Source organism: Acomys russatus, chromosome 24 (assembly GCF_903995435.1).
Source record: "Acomys russatus chromosome 24, mAcoRus1.1, whole genome shotgun sequence".
NCBI lineage: Eukaryota > Metazoa > Chordata > Mammalia > Rodentia > Muridae > Acomys > Acomys russatus.
Window position 1 is genome coordinate 40,881,476 of NC_067160.1, and position 15,571 is coordinate 40,897,046.

At 40.3% G+C, this 15,571-nt stretch overlaps 1 protein-coding gene across 1 annotated transcript in view; it reads right to left on the reverse strand.

Moving 5' to 3' along the window:
• Arhgap15 (Rho GTPase activating protein 15) overlaps nt 1-15,571 on the reverse strand; it is a 594,474-nt gene that overhangs the window by 525,697 nt on the left and 53,206 nt on the right. Inside the window, exon 4 of the mRNA XM_051166277.1 lies at nt 7,948-8,009. Coding sequence (XP_051022234.1) covers nt 7,948-8,009 — 62 coding nt within the window. The remainder of the gene's footprint in view (nt 1-7,947; nt 8,010-15,571) is intronic.

Consider the following 15,571-nt stretch of genomic DNA (forward strand, 5'->3'; position numbering starts at 1 on the left):
AAGTATGAATCCTCGGGGAGAGCATCCAGTGCTTTTAATCATTGAGCCATCTCTCCAGTTTCCTGAAGCTTTCTTAATGACACACTAGTGCATTAAAAAAGAAGAGTAAACAAACACGCAAGAAATACATTCAGAATTTCATTATATTCGGCACACCATGTTGTTGGACCCTCTTTGTCTTCAGATGTGTGTCTTCAGTCTTCAGCCCATGTCTCAATCAAATTATAAAAAGTCAGCTAGCAAGAAAAAAAGTTGGTATTTTCTGTCTGGACTGGCGCCCATTTCTTTTTGTAGATACCAGCAATACTAAGGTCAATTGAATCAGTAACAGCCTTCTCTTTATACAGTCTTAAATGACTCCAAAGAGATGAGTGAGAAGTATTTGGGCCACTGGTCTAGACTTTTGACCATGTGTCATCAAAGTGTGAAGCATCCCGACACATGGAGGACCGATATTTAATCCACCTGCTATGCTTCTCACTATAGTTTTTATCTTTTGGCAGGTGCTCATACGCTGTATTTGCTTCCTATCTATAGAAGTTCCTAGAGAAATGGTTCTGGTTTGAATCTGTTTCAGATGTTGATCATTTATAGAATGCGCTGGGGAAACTCTTCTGTTCCTTAAACCTCTAACTGGAGCGGGTTAGACAGGAAGTCCATAAATCCCAGTTACGTCACCTTCTGTTGTAGGACTTTAGGTGTATCCCTGCTAGAGAAACCAGAAGGACAAGGCCTAGTCACATGACCCTCTGTAATATGTATGCCTAGTGCTGTTAAATCTTGGCTTTGTCAGTCTCAAACACCATTTTTATTGCACAAGAATGAAGACGAAAGCTGCCCCAAGAGCTGAGTCCTACAGCGCGAAAAGCATTTCATGTCAGAACAAACAATTAAAGGCAGCAAGTAAATTTAAGAGCCCTTTTCACTTTACTTTCTCCCATTATTTTCTAAAAAATATCAGTGACATAATTATTTCTGAGCAACGGGTAAAATTTTAATTGTCTAGCTGAAGTGTACATACTTGTGCTCAAGATGACAATAGTAGGTCTCCACATACTGACCCCAGCACTCGGGAGGCAGAGGCAGGCAGATCTCTGTGAGTTCAAGGCCAGCCTGGTCTTCAAAGCAAGTCTAGGACAGCCAAGGCCACGCAGAGAAATCCTGTCTCAGAAAACAGAAAAAGAAAAAACAACAATAAAAAAAACTATGCTCAGAGACGTTAGATGACGTAAGACCACTTGCATGTTTAAGAGCAAATCCAGTTTCTCTAAAATTGGACCTTGTAATCTATTTAATCTGTGACCTTATGCTGTATTTTTAAAAGATTTAAGCAGTGCTAACTTGATTGAGGATACCATCAATGTCAGCAACAGAGTCTTGGCTGACGTCCTCAATTTATTAAAAGCACGTGTAGCCCTTGAGAACAAGTCATCCACTCGGGCTGTCTTACTAGCTACACTTTCTGGTTCTTTTAAAGAGGATTAGCAGTCTTGCCAGCTCCCCAATTAGGTAGCTGAGATTCTTCTCTACTTCTCAACCCTGTCGATAGCAGGAGCTGTGGCGCTGGTTTGGCTCCTACTTGATACACAGTATGCCTCCCAGCATCATAGACATATCAACTTACTCAGGCCCTGTTAACGTACACTTTATACCTCACAATCCAAAGGATAGACTAGAAAAGTAAAATTAGTAACTAAAAAATGAAAGTAAAGTAAGATAGACCTCCAAGATTTCTATAACTGACTAGAAGACAGATCCCAAAACATAGAAAGAATGCAATCCTCTGAGTGAGTAACTGCTGCAGGTGGGTGAGCCACTACTAGAACTGAGGAGAAAACTGAAGCTAACTGAGACTGTCCTACCTAATGGCATGCTGTCATGCAGAGGAGACTTAGGGATGTGCCACCGAAAGCTCACACTCAGTCTGAAGGATCGACCATCTCTGGAGCAGGAGGAGCACGCAGCCTTCTATTAAGGCAGGAGTTAGGAGGAGATAGCACATTCTTGGAGAAGCGTTAGACCTCTTCCTCCGAGAGGCCGAGCTGAGCTGCCTGTCTTGCTGGGGCCCAGCCTTCTGTGCTTCCACCTGCCATGCAAGTATAGCCCTCCATAGTGAGAGGCAGCTAAAGCCCCCCTCCCCGGCACCCCACAAGAGGAGAAAATTCAAGCTGTAAGGAAACATGTAGCTTAGGAAGTCAGGAGTGAGCAGCCCCTGGTTGAGCAGGTCCCCTTGCAAAGACCCCCAGGCAGTCAGTGAGGAAATACAGCTAGTGCAGAAAATAAATCCAGGAGCAAGAAAGGAAAACAGATTTCACATTTTGACAAAGCACATGATATCTAATAGGATAAAAAGGTCCTAACTATAATTACAAACCCAGAAGAACTAAATTTACATCAGAACAACTGACTTTGATACAGGCGACTGCCGGGGTATTTTAGGCAAGCGGAATACTTCACCTCACTTACTGAAACAAATTGTGAGCTGTAAAGTGGAAGAAACAGAAGGTGAAATTAAGCAAACCTCGGACACAGACAGCAGCTTGACATTCTACCGAATGGACACCGGATGGCAGCACATAACAGCAGCACGTACCTGCGTGGCTGCACAACGGGAATGGCCCTTAAAATAGTCTCCAGCTTCTGACCATCTAGGAGGTCCAACTCATTCATTTCTCTTCGCATCAAGGTTTTATGTCCTCCACTCCACCCCACATCCTTACTTACACACAAAAAAAGCCACAAACAAAAAAACAAAATCTACAGGACCATATACGGGAGATGCCATCATCCACTGCAGACACTCTTTGGGTCACCTGCTGCTCTTGCCTGACTTGGTTAGCCTGGAGTGGTTTGAGTCTGTGCTAGTAATGGGGGTAAGAGTGATGTCTCCATGCGCCTCTGAATGATTTAAAATAAACCCCTCACAGTCTTAGGCCAGCAGGTCTGAGAACTTCTGTCTTCTCTTTCATAATTTAGGCTTCTGTAATGTAGCTCTACTACAAGGTAAGCCAGTGAGATAGTAGGTGTAAAATATATTTCTTTCTTTGTTGCAAGAAGACTCGGGGTGGGGGGGAAGGAAGGAAGAAAAAGAGCAGGGAATGGGGAGGGAGGGAAGGAGGGAGGGGAAGAGAGAGAGAGAGAGAGAGAGAGAGAGATGAGATGAGATTTTGGGTTTGTATTAGTTTATCGACACTAAGCTCACATTGGAGGGTATTTTTCTAAAGAAAGAAAACATGTTAATGACAGTGATCAGCGCATGTGCACAAGCATACCTGAGCATGCATGCGCACACGCACAAACACACACACACTCGCATGCACGCAGTGCATGCTCATAATCTGAGAGTACTGAGGCTGTGGTGAATGCAGGGACTAGTAAGAGTGACTACTGCAACCCTTTTCAGTTTCCCTTCCATTTTCTGTCCCTATTCACATACTTTCACGCCCTCTGAATGGCAGAGCAAAGTGAGATGTAGACAGATGAGATGTGCAGGGTCACAGGGAACTAACAAAGGAAAGACATGTGTGCGGAAACATGTGAGGTACTGAACTCACATAAGCACACAGACAGGTGCCTTTTCTAAAATTAAGCTCTAGGAACTAGAAAAAGAAAACAAAACAAACAAAAAAGTATTACTAAGTCATCATGAGAGCTTCAGACACGCCAGGGTTACTTACAGCTTTGAGGAAGCAATTCCCTAAATGAAAAGGTTTCCGAGATTCATCAGAAAAGCTGAGGCATAATTTCAAGGTTCATAATTAAAAATTAAAAGTTGAATGCTGAATGAATTCTGCTTTCAAGCCTGTCAGTGTATCACAAGGGAAATGTGCATAACCTCATTTCAAAATAAGGCTAAGTTTGGGGCCCTTTATGAATGTAAGATTGAGCCAACAACTTCTCCTTCCTGCCACTTTCTCCTATTCACAAGAGAGCTACTTTGTTTTTCCTTGTGGAAAATAAAGCATATGAGAAAGGGAATGAAGACAAATAAAAAAAATAACAAAGACAAGATCAAAATAAGCAACGATGTAAGATGTAGATGACATAGCATGGGTTTAGGCATAGAACACTTTGCAGAAGTCCCCAAAAGTGGTATTTATTAAATGACAGTTGAAGCTCTTGGGATCTAGCATGGCAGGAAACAAAAGGATAGGTCTTGCTTCTTGGCCTCATACAGTTTAAAGCAAGAACAGACGAACGATTAGGTTTCAAGTAGGCCAGGGTCAGAAGCTGCATGACTAAATCTGCACGACTCTAGAGAAAGGAGCAGTTAAGGCGACAACAAATTTTACACTTGAAAAACAGAAAATCACCATAAAGCCTATAACCTAATATGCCATAAGTATCACTACCATCACAATTAACCATATGCTTGACAGAATAATCACTTATTGCTACTGCTTATCAGCTCATTAAATTTTATTAAAATGATATAAGATCCTTGATAAATGGGAAACGGCCCATAGAAAAATCTCACACAAGCAATACAAATTATGGTAACTAGGTGACATCATTTAATAATTACTAAGTTACCCATGGAATAAAACCATCATAGTTTTTTAAGGCTATGACCAAACTGACCCTTTTGTTGGTGCTGATAAACGTATAGACTTTGGGAATTCAATAGCAATACACAGCAGTAGCAGTAAGGTACTTTTCTTTAATGTGTGGGTGTGGGAGGAGCTATACATGCATTCTTGTAAGCATGTGCCCTCCCTACGTGTGTGTGTGTGTGTGTGTGTGTGTGTGTGTGTGTGTAGGTGCCTGCTTCTGTGAGCACAGAAGTCTTCTATCTCTTTGTTTTGTTTTGGGTGGGCTAACAGGCAGTGAGTTCCTTATATATACATCTGTCTCTAACTCTGCCAGTCATCTTCCGGTGAGATTGGGGGATTGGAACTCAGGTCCCTGTATAGGAAATAGTATTAACTGTGTTGTCACTTTCTCAGCCCCTAACAATTCACTAGCAGCTATATAATTTGAACAGGTAATCCGGGCTTAAAATTGATCTTTAGAACATAACGAAAAATGATAGCAATTGTAAAGTGTACTGCAGCTAAACACTTTTAGTACAAAAGTTGACTCAAATTAAAATTAAATTAAAAAGAAAGTAGAAATTATTTGGCATATTGTAGTGCATGAACAGGGCAGGATACCAGGCATATAAAAATGATGACTATTACATTTAAAATATTCATCTTTGAGGTATCTATATTAAATATAAAAATAAACCACAAATTTAGATAAGATATTTAAATGTCTAAAACTATCAAGTATGTATAATACATTATAATATATTATGCATTCTCTCAAACAATAAAAAGACAGGACACTCAATAAGTAGTAGTCAAAGCTCATGAATAAGCAATTCTTGAGATGCAAATTTGAGTGACTCTAGATGAATAATTAAAGTTACAGTCAACTGTCATACCAATCAGTGAAATGGGAATGAAAGCAGCATTGAGGGAACATTTTGTGGTCACGTATATGACAGCAGTAAAAGTACATTGTTGGATTGGATTACAGAGAAAGGGGATCCCTTCTGCAATGAAGAATAAGCTTGGACGACCTGCTGCAGTCATTCTAGAGAGCCTGTAGGTACAAAGCAGAAGCCCAAACAATCTTAACTGGTGAGCACACTTCCCAGAAAGAACTTCTAACAGGTTCCAAGAGAGCAACTATGTGTGATTTATTGCTACCTTTTAGGTTTGCGGAGGTGTAAGAGGTAACTTACATGTTTGTGCCTGGGAGACTTGTGAGAATAAGATTAGGTAGGGGTACACAGTGGCAAGTGGATAAGAACTGGAGGGAAATAGTCTTAGCTATAGCACCACAACAAATATCTATGCACTAATATTGAATGAACATACTAAAAAGCATGAGTTTTTAAAAACACAAAACTGTTTATACAACATAGAACACATTAATACACACATTATTACAATTATTTTGTTGATTTGTTTTGAATACCATACATAAAAGCAAATAGATATAATAGATAGGAGAGTTGAAGACGAATAGAACATATGTACACTGGAGACTGATAGTAGAGGAGAAAAGAATATGAAATAAAATGAACTAGGAATCTTGCCTCAGATATTGCCACAGGGCTGAAACTGCAGGCTATAATAAATTCAGCCCACTCCACCTGGGTATTCTAAAATAAGAAAAATTAAATTTCATAGAACATCAAATGAAAAAATTTGAAGAGTTCATAATGGTATTCAAACTTACTGAAAAACCAATACAGTACAGATCAATGCTTATATGAATTTAAGCTTCTATCAAGCTACTGTACCCAATATCATTATAGCTTTTGTGCAATCAAGCAAATTCACAGTTGTATATACACTAAAACAACATGCACTTTGTTCATGAGAGTTGCCATGGAAAATGGCTGCTCTATGTCTTTGCAGGCGTAAAACCCCTACTTCTTGGAGAGTACATTACAAAGTTGGCTAATAGATTACAGATGAGGGTGCTTCAGAGAGCCACCACAAGGCAATGCCCTTGTTTTCATGGCCTTCCTGTTTTCTGTGATGCTGGAGTAACATTGGCCAGTATTATTAGCTCTGGTCACCCAAAGTCCAATGAAGAATGGACTCAGCTGGTGTGTCTTGAGTAGAGGTAGGGATGGGAACACATGTGGTGAGGCAGATAAGAAAGCATATATACATCTTGACAGTGTCATTGCTGCACTATCCACATACCTGAGTTGATGACTGAGATGAGGTCTATGAAAAAGAAGGCCACATAGGCTGGGCTAGTCAGTCAATTATTCTCACTTATTGCTCTTTTAAGCTGGACTAGCATTTCTCTTCAAACAGATAAGGCCAAGCCTAAAGCTGCTTTGATTTGACCTTGTGCCTTTCTGGTACTTTTGAGAGAGAGTGTCTGCCCTGCTATTGCCAAGAAACAGTATTTGAGAAGGTTCTAGCCCTATTTTCTATTTAAAATTAGAATGGCCACTGTAAGCACTGGGATTATGAGAATTATGAGTGACACTTCCTTTCTACTTCTTTCAAATAAATATAAACACTGTCCATGATAGCCATCAAACCAAAGAATATTTTATTCCTTAGTGTTAGCATGAACATATTTGTAGTAACATACTGTATAATTCAGTTAACTATTGTTCCATTGTGTAGCTAATTAGAATAGTTATTCTACCTAGATATAACAGTAATACACTCACAAGTAAATGTACTTAGTTTGCAGATTTCCCTGTACATTTATTATTTGCATATTGAATACTATTAAGCTAGGTATAGAACACACTTGATATAAAAATAGCAAAAAAATTCTAAAGCAGACGGGACCATTTTAAAGCCTCCATATAAATAACACAACTAGTAGTAGCTTTCTTGACTCAACAATCAATTTGTTCCTTTTTCTTAAACATCTTTGTTATTCCTGCCGCTCATCCCAGGTAGTTCTTTATCATTTGCGAATTTCCCGCCCCTACACTCTGTGCATGATTTTCTTTCTTTCTTTTTTTTTTTTTTTTTTTTTTTTTTTTTTTTTTTTTTTTTGTTCTTCTTTTTTCTAAATGGTTTTCTTTTGAACTACAAATATAGTTCAAACCTCCATCCTTCAAGAAGCTTCCCAGGGTACTGCATAGAGATCTTTATATGCCGCAAATGAATTCATTCAACAACCCAATCTGTTGATCCAGAAACCGTGTTTCCCTTTTTGTGTTTTAAAGATGTCTAGTCCTAAGAAGACACGGACGGCATCAGCCACTTTTTCATCCTAGCCAGCGCTATAGAATGCCATGCCTTTCTTTAAAAAGCGTAATTATTTTACCAATCAGGGCATTAACAATGGTAACCGAGGGACTGTTCTAGCTAGTTCTGGATGGCCTTGCTTCTCAAACCATAACAAGGACACAAGCTGAGGAAATGGGAGCCTGTGTAGTTATGTAACGGAGAATTGAAGAACTTTAATTACCTTAGTTTCTTTCCTCCATCTGCAATTTTGGCTTTTTGGAGATAACCCTCTTTTTCAATCGTCTGCAAGAAGAATGCATCTGTTAAAAAACTGTGACAAACTCCTATGCATCTTAGTATGAATGAACCCAAGATTTCTAAGCAAGAGTCATTGCAGTGATGGAAGCTTCACCAGTCACAGAGCTTTATTAATAATGCATACAAGACTTATGGGAAGTACATGCAAGATCAAAGTCCTTACAAGCTTTACATACCAAATGATGGGTTGTGAAGATGCACATGAGTGGGTTGTTTGGTAGTAACACAGAACCATTCACTTCCCTTCATGTGTCAGGAAGTCACTTGCTTAAAATATTGACTTCAGTGATAAAACAAAGACAAATGCAAACCCTTCCTTAATCTTACCAAAGAAACTCTTCATTTGCTCACTCCCATTACACCTTCCAAGGCCAGGAAAAGGGCAAGAATTTAATGGAACAAGAGGCTGCACCCCATGAATCATGGGAAAACATTACGATGGCAACATGTGTGCATTTGGGCCAGTTAACCAGAGACAATGTAGCAGCTCTCTCATTGCCATCTGAACTGTCTGACTGCTTCCCCTTTTCTGCCTGTACTGTTGGCTTTCATCCTCACACAGTCACAAACTCCCTAAAATGCGCGCAATAATTTACTATAACACAAATGAGGTGTTTAGTAAATTCCAAGAAAACACATACAACTGCAGAGTATAATATGCTGATTCCTAGCAAAGTCAGCATAGCTGTTTCAGTTTCTTGGAGGTATATTTGTGCCCTCCTGAGCTCCTGGTCACCGTATTCCAGTTCTTGGCCTGTGTTCCCTTTATAGGAGTAGCATACACTGCTTCTCTCATGCCCTGTGTCTAACAGCTAAGGGTCATATTTCCTCAGTGCCACTGGTGTAATCCATATCCCTAAATGTAATATTCCATCCATTAAATCTTCATCTTAAAAATTCCTATATATAAAAACCATAATTTTAACCCATTTTAAAATCCAACCTATATGGATTTTGTCAAATGGTCTTTCCATCACTTGTTGGGTTGTCTTTGAGGCATCTCCCGGTTTTCCTTTCCATGTTGTCTTATTATTCTGTTAACACCTATCAAATAGTGTTATAATGGAGGGTTTATTTACTTACATCTACACCTGTGTTATGAGCATATTGAAGACAAAGGATTGTCCCTTTCATATGCTATGGGAACCCAGTGTTATACTAATTAGATTGTGTGAACAAATACATAGATGAATGTATGCATGAGGGCTATTTAAATTTTTACAGAAAATTGTAAAAGTCAAAACTATTCACTGGTAAGAGGAAAAGACAATTTGGAGCAGTGAGTTGTCCTAAAGACTAACATGGTGCCAGGCATGGTGCCCCTTATAAGATGTGCTCTGCTACAGATAACACAGCTGTGACCACTCCATGATTCCCACACTGTTATATTTCTAATACACTGAAAAGTACTTATCTTTCAAAGTATATCTGCTAAGTGTGCTTTTAGTGAATAAACCGTGGGAAATTATTAGGATAATGACTATTGTATCAAAGTATTTTTCACATAGGTTTAGAAGATGTCTCTTCCCTCAGTATGCCTTCCAGAAAGCTAAACTAGTCCCGTGACGCTTTCAAGGCTAACTTTTAGAACTACGGTGTTCATGGTGTTATCACTCTGTGCTCAGTTGCATCACTCCATGTGCTTTGGCCACTTCCTTATTCTGTGTGTATTTCCCACCTCTGCTCCCAGAGGATTCTGTTACCCTCTATATCACATACGCTCTTAATTCTAGACATCCCTGGCCTCTACACATGTCAGAAACAAAGACACTTTGAGTAGCCATCATTGTCACAGAGGGAGTCCCTTCCTGAATTCATTGCTCGGTTTAAACTTCTTATGAATATGAAAGTTATTAAAAACATGGGATGTTTAAAAAAAACTTCAAGACCTCCCAATCCACTCTTGAATTCTCAGCTATGAACTATTACCTTCTCAGAAATATTCCGTTCAAGACACCTAGTTGGAGACTTAGAATTCAAAGAACTGGATGGCTGATGATAGTCTCCAAAAGGAGAAAAGTGAAAGAAAGGCGTTAATGTCCTTATGGGAAGAGGTCAATGTTAACATGTTTGAGGCGTGGCTACAAAAGTCTCCCCAGATGGACTTTTCTTCAGCTTTTTTTGTTAGGATTCAATAATTGTGGTAAATGGCACAATCGTTTTTCAAGGGCATAGGTCAATATCATGGAGTCTTCTGGAGTTGCCCTCTAGCAGTCTTGGGAGAACAATGGAAGAAGGCTGAATTACTAGTTAGGTGTCTACTTTCAAGTTCCAACATTCCTTCCAGACCATAGCAAGGCCTTGAGAACTGCAACTGCAGCATTATTATTATTATTATTATTATTATTATTATTATTATTATTATTATTATTATTATTTTGCCCTTAATTCTCTTAGTACCATCCTGAACAATTGTGCATCTCTAACTATATGCTGCATGCATGTGCGATGTGTATGTACTTGGGCCTTACCCACACATCTCACCATCTCTCTTAAACACATGTCTCTGCTTCCAGTATCAGCTGTCTCTCGCCATACATTGTTTCTCCTCTACTCTTGACGCACACTTACAGTCCCTCACCAAGTTTTCAGTTAATCATACTCGGTTCTCTCAATCACCAGCCATCATGCTAGCACAGGAGCTCCAAGATTAACAGGACACTCGTGATCTTACTGCAGCTTAACAGCTATTGGCTCACATCAAAGCATCCTTTCTTTTTGGTGGACTGATACTGCTCCTCTACTCCTCTGAATCTCTCTGGTCATCCTTCAGCCTCGACCAGTGAATTCCAACTGACTTCTCACACTTAAACAGGCTGCCTTGCTCAGGTGCTACCCTGACCAGAAAGGCTTTCCTAAGGTAAACTCAATTCTGTGACTATTTAAGGGATTGCTGTCATGCATGGGAACTTCCCAGTGTTCCACATACTGGGAAGCAGTTGTTCTGAGAGGCTTAGCCTGAGGAAGGAGGTATTGGTATAAACAGAAGATTGCTATGTAGTGTACATCTGGGTTTGTGGTTGGTATCTTATTAATTGCTTTCTTAGTCCCATGGTCTGAAAGAACAGCGGTCTATAAACTTCAGTTTATAGTTCCAACATCTGGAGCTCAGATCGTCTTGTCTTTAGTGACCTACAAAGTTATATATAGGGTTTACATTTAAGTTTAGGATTCCTCCCATGCCAGATTCTTGGCCAAACTGAAATTCATCAAAGGAATCACAGCACCCAAACCATGTATACTTAAGAAATATCAGCCAGTCTTTAGATGCTAAATGTGGATTTTGGAGCTATTTTCTCAATGTCAGCTAGCATCCCTACTTAACATTGCATGGCAGGAAAGATCAGCAGTTTGTCCAGGCTGGATGCCAGCCAGGCTGCCAGTTCCAAGGAAGTGCTTCAGCAGCCTCCTGTGTGCTGAGACACAGCTGAGAATGAATAGTAATGGAATTCCAAGAGAGTACCTGCTCATATGCCTAGGTTGGACATGCCAGGCAAGTAAAAGAGAAGAGAACTTTTGATTAATAGTCACAGTGTGACAAACATAAGCCTATAATTTTTTAATACAAAGGTCTGCTGTTAGCAGACACAAATGCAAGGAATCTATTTTTTTGGTCCCATAAATCTGAGAGAAGCTTCATTCTGAAACATGGATTATCTGTCTCTGAGAGGGGATTCACTACACGAATCGTATGTATGGCTGACCAATCTTCTAAAGGAGGTTTGCGTCACTGCTCCATGACCATAACCCTGAACCACTATAACTTTCCACCAGACCTAGTATTCATATACTTTCTTATTTATTATTAAGGTGGCTGCTAAAGTTTTAAGAACCCCACAGTGCTTTGCTGGTACTCCCGCTTGATGATTTCTATTGAAAATTATCAAGTGAGGACGTGTTTTCTCATATCATTTTATATCCTCCAAATGCTTCTCTTCTCTTCTGTAATTGCTTTCTATTTTTCTTCTATACTCAGAAAGAGACACTTTTGTCTTTTTTACGTGTGTGTGTGTGTGTGTGTGTGTGTGTGTGCGTGCGCGCGCGCGTGTGCTTTCTCTTTCCTTCTCTTTCCTTGACATTGTTCTCAAGTTACACTCTGATGCTAATCTTGATTGTTAGCTTCAATTGGATTTAAGAATGACTGTGAGATTACTCAAGCACACCTCTGGGTGTGACTGTGCAGGCGTTTCTAGATGGCATTCAACACTAAATCGGATTTTAATACACTATTGGGAAGCGGTGGGACTGTGGAAGGCAGTGCCTGGTTAGAGGATGTAGGTCAATGGCAGGGAGCAAGGCAAACTGGGTGGGAGGAAGTGGAGTAAGAGAGGAAGTGCTGATGGGTGTATGTGTGTGTGTGTGTGTGTGTGTGTGTGTGCGTGTGTGTGTGTGTAAAGGCTCTTGGAGACTATCTTTGGCTTGTTCCTGTTGTTACTGTTCTGATCTCCTTGTCCACTGTGCAGTAAAGAACACCCTCTACTACATATCCCTGCTGCTTCTCAGGTCAGCAACCTGAGACTTGGTCCTTTGTAGATGTGACACAAATGAACTGTTCTGTTTGGTATTTTATTTCTCTCTCTTAAAAAAAAATCCTAACTACAAGAGAGCCAACACACACACACACACACACACACACACACACACACACACACACACACACACACACCCCAAAAGCAAGCAAACACCATGAAGTTCATTTTTGCTGGCCAACTCCTCCTGAATGCGAGGCCTGTGGGGGAGTGTGGTTGATATCCCACTTTCTCTCTAGGGACAGAAATTGAGTTTCCCTTTCTCAACAGTGATCAATTGCAAGTAGTTTCTTGGCTAATGGTGCAACTTGGCGCCCAGCTCCCCCTCTCTGTGTTGAGATTTTTGTCTGGCTTGAACTTGTGCTGGCCTTGTATGTGCTGTCACCGTCTTTGTGACTTCATACATGCATCAGCTCTGTTGTAACTGAAACATTCTATTTCCCTAAAGTTATCCATTATGTATGACTCTTACAATAGGTCCACTTTTTTTCTGTGTAGATGCCTGATTGGGTTTAGGGCTCATCGCATGGGAGGAAGATCATACTACTCACTACAAACTTGCCAAGTACCTGTGGCCAAGGAGCTGTGTTAGATATGTTGCTGTTCCTGTGATAAAATACTGGGACCAAGGCAACTTATGAAAAGAAGAGTTTGGCTAATGGTTGCAGAAAGAGAGTCAATAATGGTGGGATGGTGAGGCAGCAGGTGGCTAGAGTAGAAAGCAAGAGATCTTTAGTCATAAACACAAAGCAGAGAGAATGAACTCAAATGTTGGGTAAGGCTATGAGCTCTCAACACCTGCCTCCAAAGCTGTACCATTTCCCTAAACAATAACACAAACTAGGGGACAAGTGTTCAAATACCTGACCCGATGTAGACATTCTCTTTCAAACCACCACAGGAGCTCAGATCCCCCAATGGGACCCTATTATTATGAGTTTGCTAAATTGATACATTCCTTCTATATACATAATTTTTTATATCCATAGATTAGCGAAGCTCTCAGTTCTCATCAGAGAAGTCTCTTTTTGTGCAGAAGAGAGCAGTTGATGCACAGACCCACGACTGAGCAAACTGCCGAGAAAAGATATCTGTGGTGTGCTCAGCCACAAATGGAACATGTTTACCACATGTTTTCCCACAAGGCTTGGGTAATGTATAAGAAGGGGCAAAAAAACCTGTCAGAGCCAGAGTGCACAGAGTACTTGGGCAAAACAGTATATTCTGAACATTAGAGAACTGCCGCATCTGTGAACTTTCCAAAGCTGTGATTGCCTATGTAAAACCTACACAAGACCAAAGCAATCAATGTTAGAGCATGGAAAGTAGGATGGACACAGGAGCTCCTACCCTGAGTGGAGAAGCAATCAACAGTTGATTGTTGTTAAGGAAGTGTAACCCATGGTAGTTTGGCCATTCTCCACTGGCCCTACACCTATTCATAAGAGGACAGCCATGGCTAAATTGTAAATAAAAGAGGGAGAAAGAACATGATATGGAAGGAACCCTTGAGGATTTCTCTGAAGGATGATGCTTTCATATACAATATCCTTACCTCATGTAAATATATAACATATAGCATGTGTAAGTATTTAAATTCTCAAGTTGCATGCAATGATTACATAAAGAAGAGTGGAACAAAAGTAATTCTGTGCTCACACATTGACAAAGCCCAGAAAACAGCTGTGCATTTCTAAAGAAGTTCTTGGAGCATGGCATTGTGGCCAATGCCAAAACCTCAGCACTTGGAGAGATAGGCAGGAAGAACAGCCCCCCAAGTTCAAGGAAAGGTTGGTATACATAGTGAGTTCCAGGTAAGCCAGGGCTATAACGTTGTGAGAGCTTGTTTCCAAGAAACAAAAACAAAGAGACAAAAGGCAAGCAACCAACTACCACAAACAAACACAGGCCCCCAAACTCTTGAGAAGGTGGTCTGGCTTCGTGGCCTGGCTTTGGGAATACTTATGTCACAGCTTCCATGCATGTTTTAGTTCGTGTGTGGAGTGTGCCTTCATACAGTTACCCTCTCCTATTTGTCTCATTTGAGGGCGTGGGATCATGTCTAGCTTCAGGGCTCCACTCAGAGTCCTGGACTGTTTTCTAAGCACTGGGATTGGTGAAGTACATGTTATATATTGCCAAGGCATTTGTGTGCCCCTCTTATTAAACCACTGTGTATTTCAAGGGAAATGCTAGCCTTGTGTTGCTAATTTATTTATCGCCAGATCATCAAAAGGTCACTTTGAAAATGTCATTATCCCATTTAATGTTTAAGATCTCCCATGAACCTTATTCGTTAGTCAATCTCTCATCGTGAAGGCAGCACATCTCATTTATTTACCACCAAGAAATCCAGATTCTATTTAGGGTTTAGTAAGGGCTCCTCTGTATCTAAAGAATTATCTTTGGGGTTTTTTTAAGACTTTTTTTATAATTCAACTCTCAATATGTCCTCCCTGGGAATTTCTGTTTCTGTCTTTGCTTGCAATGTTACTTGCCTTTGACCATCATTGAAGTTCACAAAGCATAGGCTTCCTTCCCCATGGCTGTCCCAGCCACTTACTACTATGATTCATTTATATTATAACTTAATTTTCCTCTGTGAAGTTGTGAAAAGAGAATTGCTCAATGGTAGCAGTATTTGTTGATGTGAGTGCACCTCTTCTCTACTCTGGAATTAAGTGAATTACAAGTGGGGGACATGGCTGGGAGACATAATTTAACTCGTCTCTCTTTGGGGGCTTCTAGGATTCCTCCCATCACCTCAAGCTTCTTTGCCTGAACATTGTTCCCTTTGCTCATGCGCCATGGCTCTTGTCTTTTGATCATTATAATCTAGCCAGGTTGGAACTTTTGTTTGTTCTTTTCAGGCATAGGGCATACAATCCTGAATGGCTCTTCGTCTGGAATTCTCTATGTGGACCGAGCTGGCCTTGAACTTACAGACCACCTGTTTCTGCCTCCTGAGTATTTTTATTGCAGGCATGTACCACCATGTCTGCCTCATCATAGCACTCC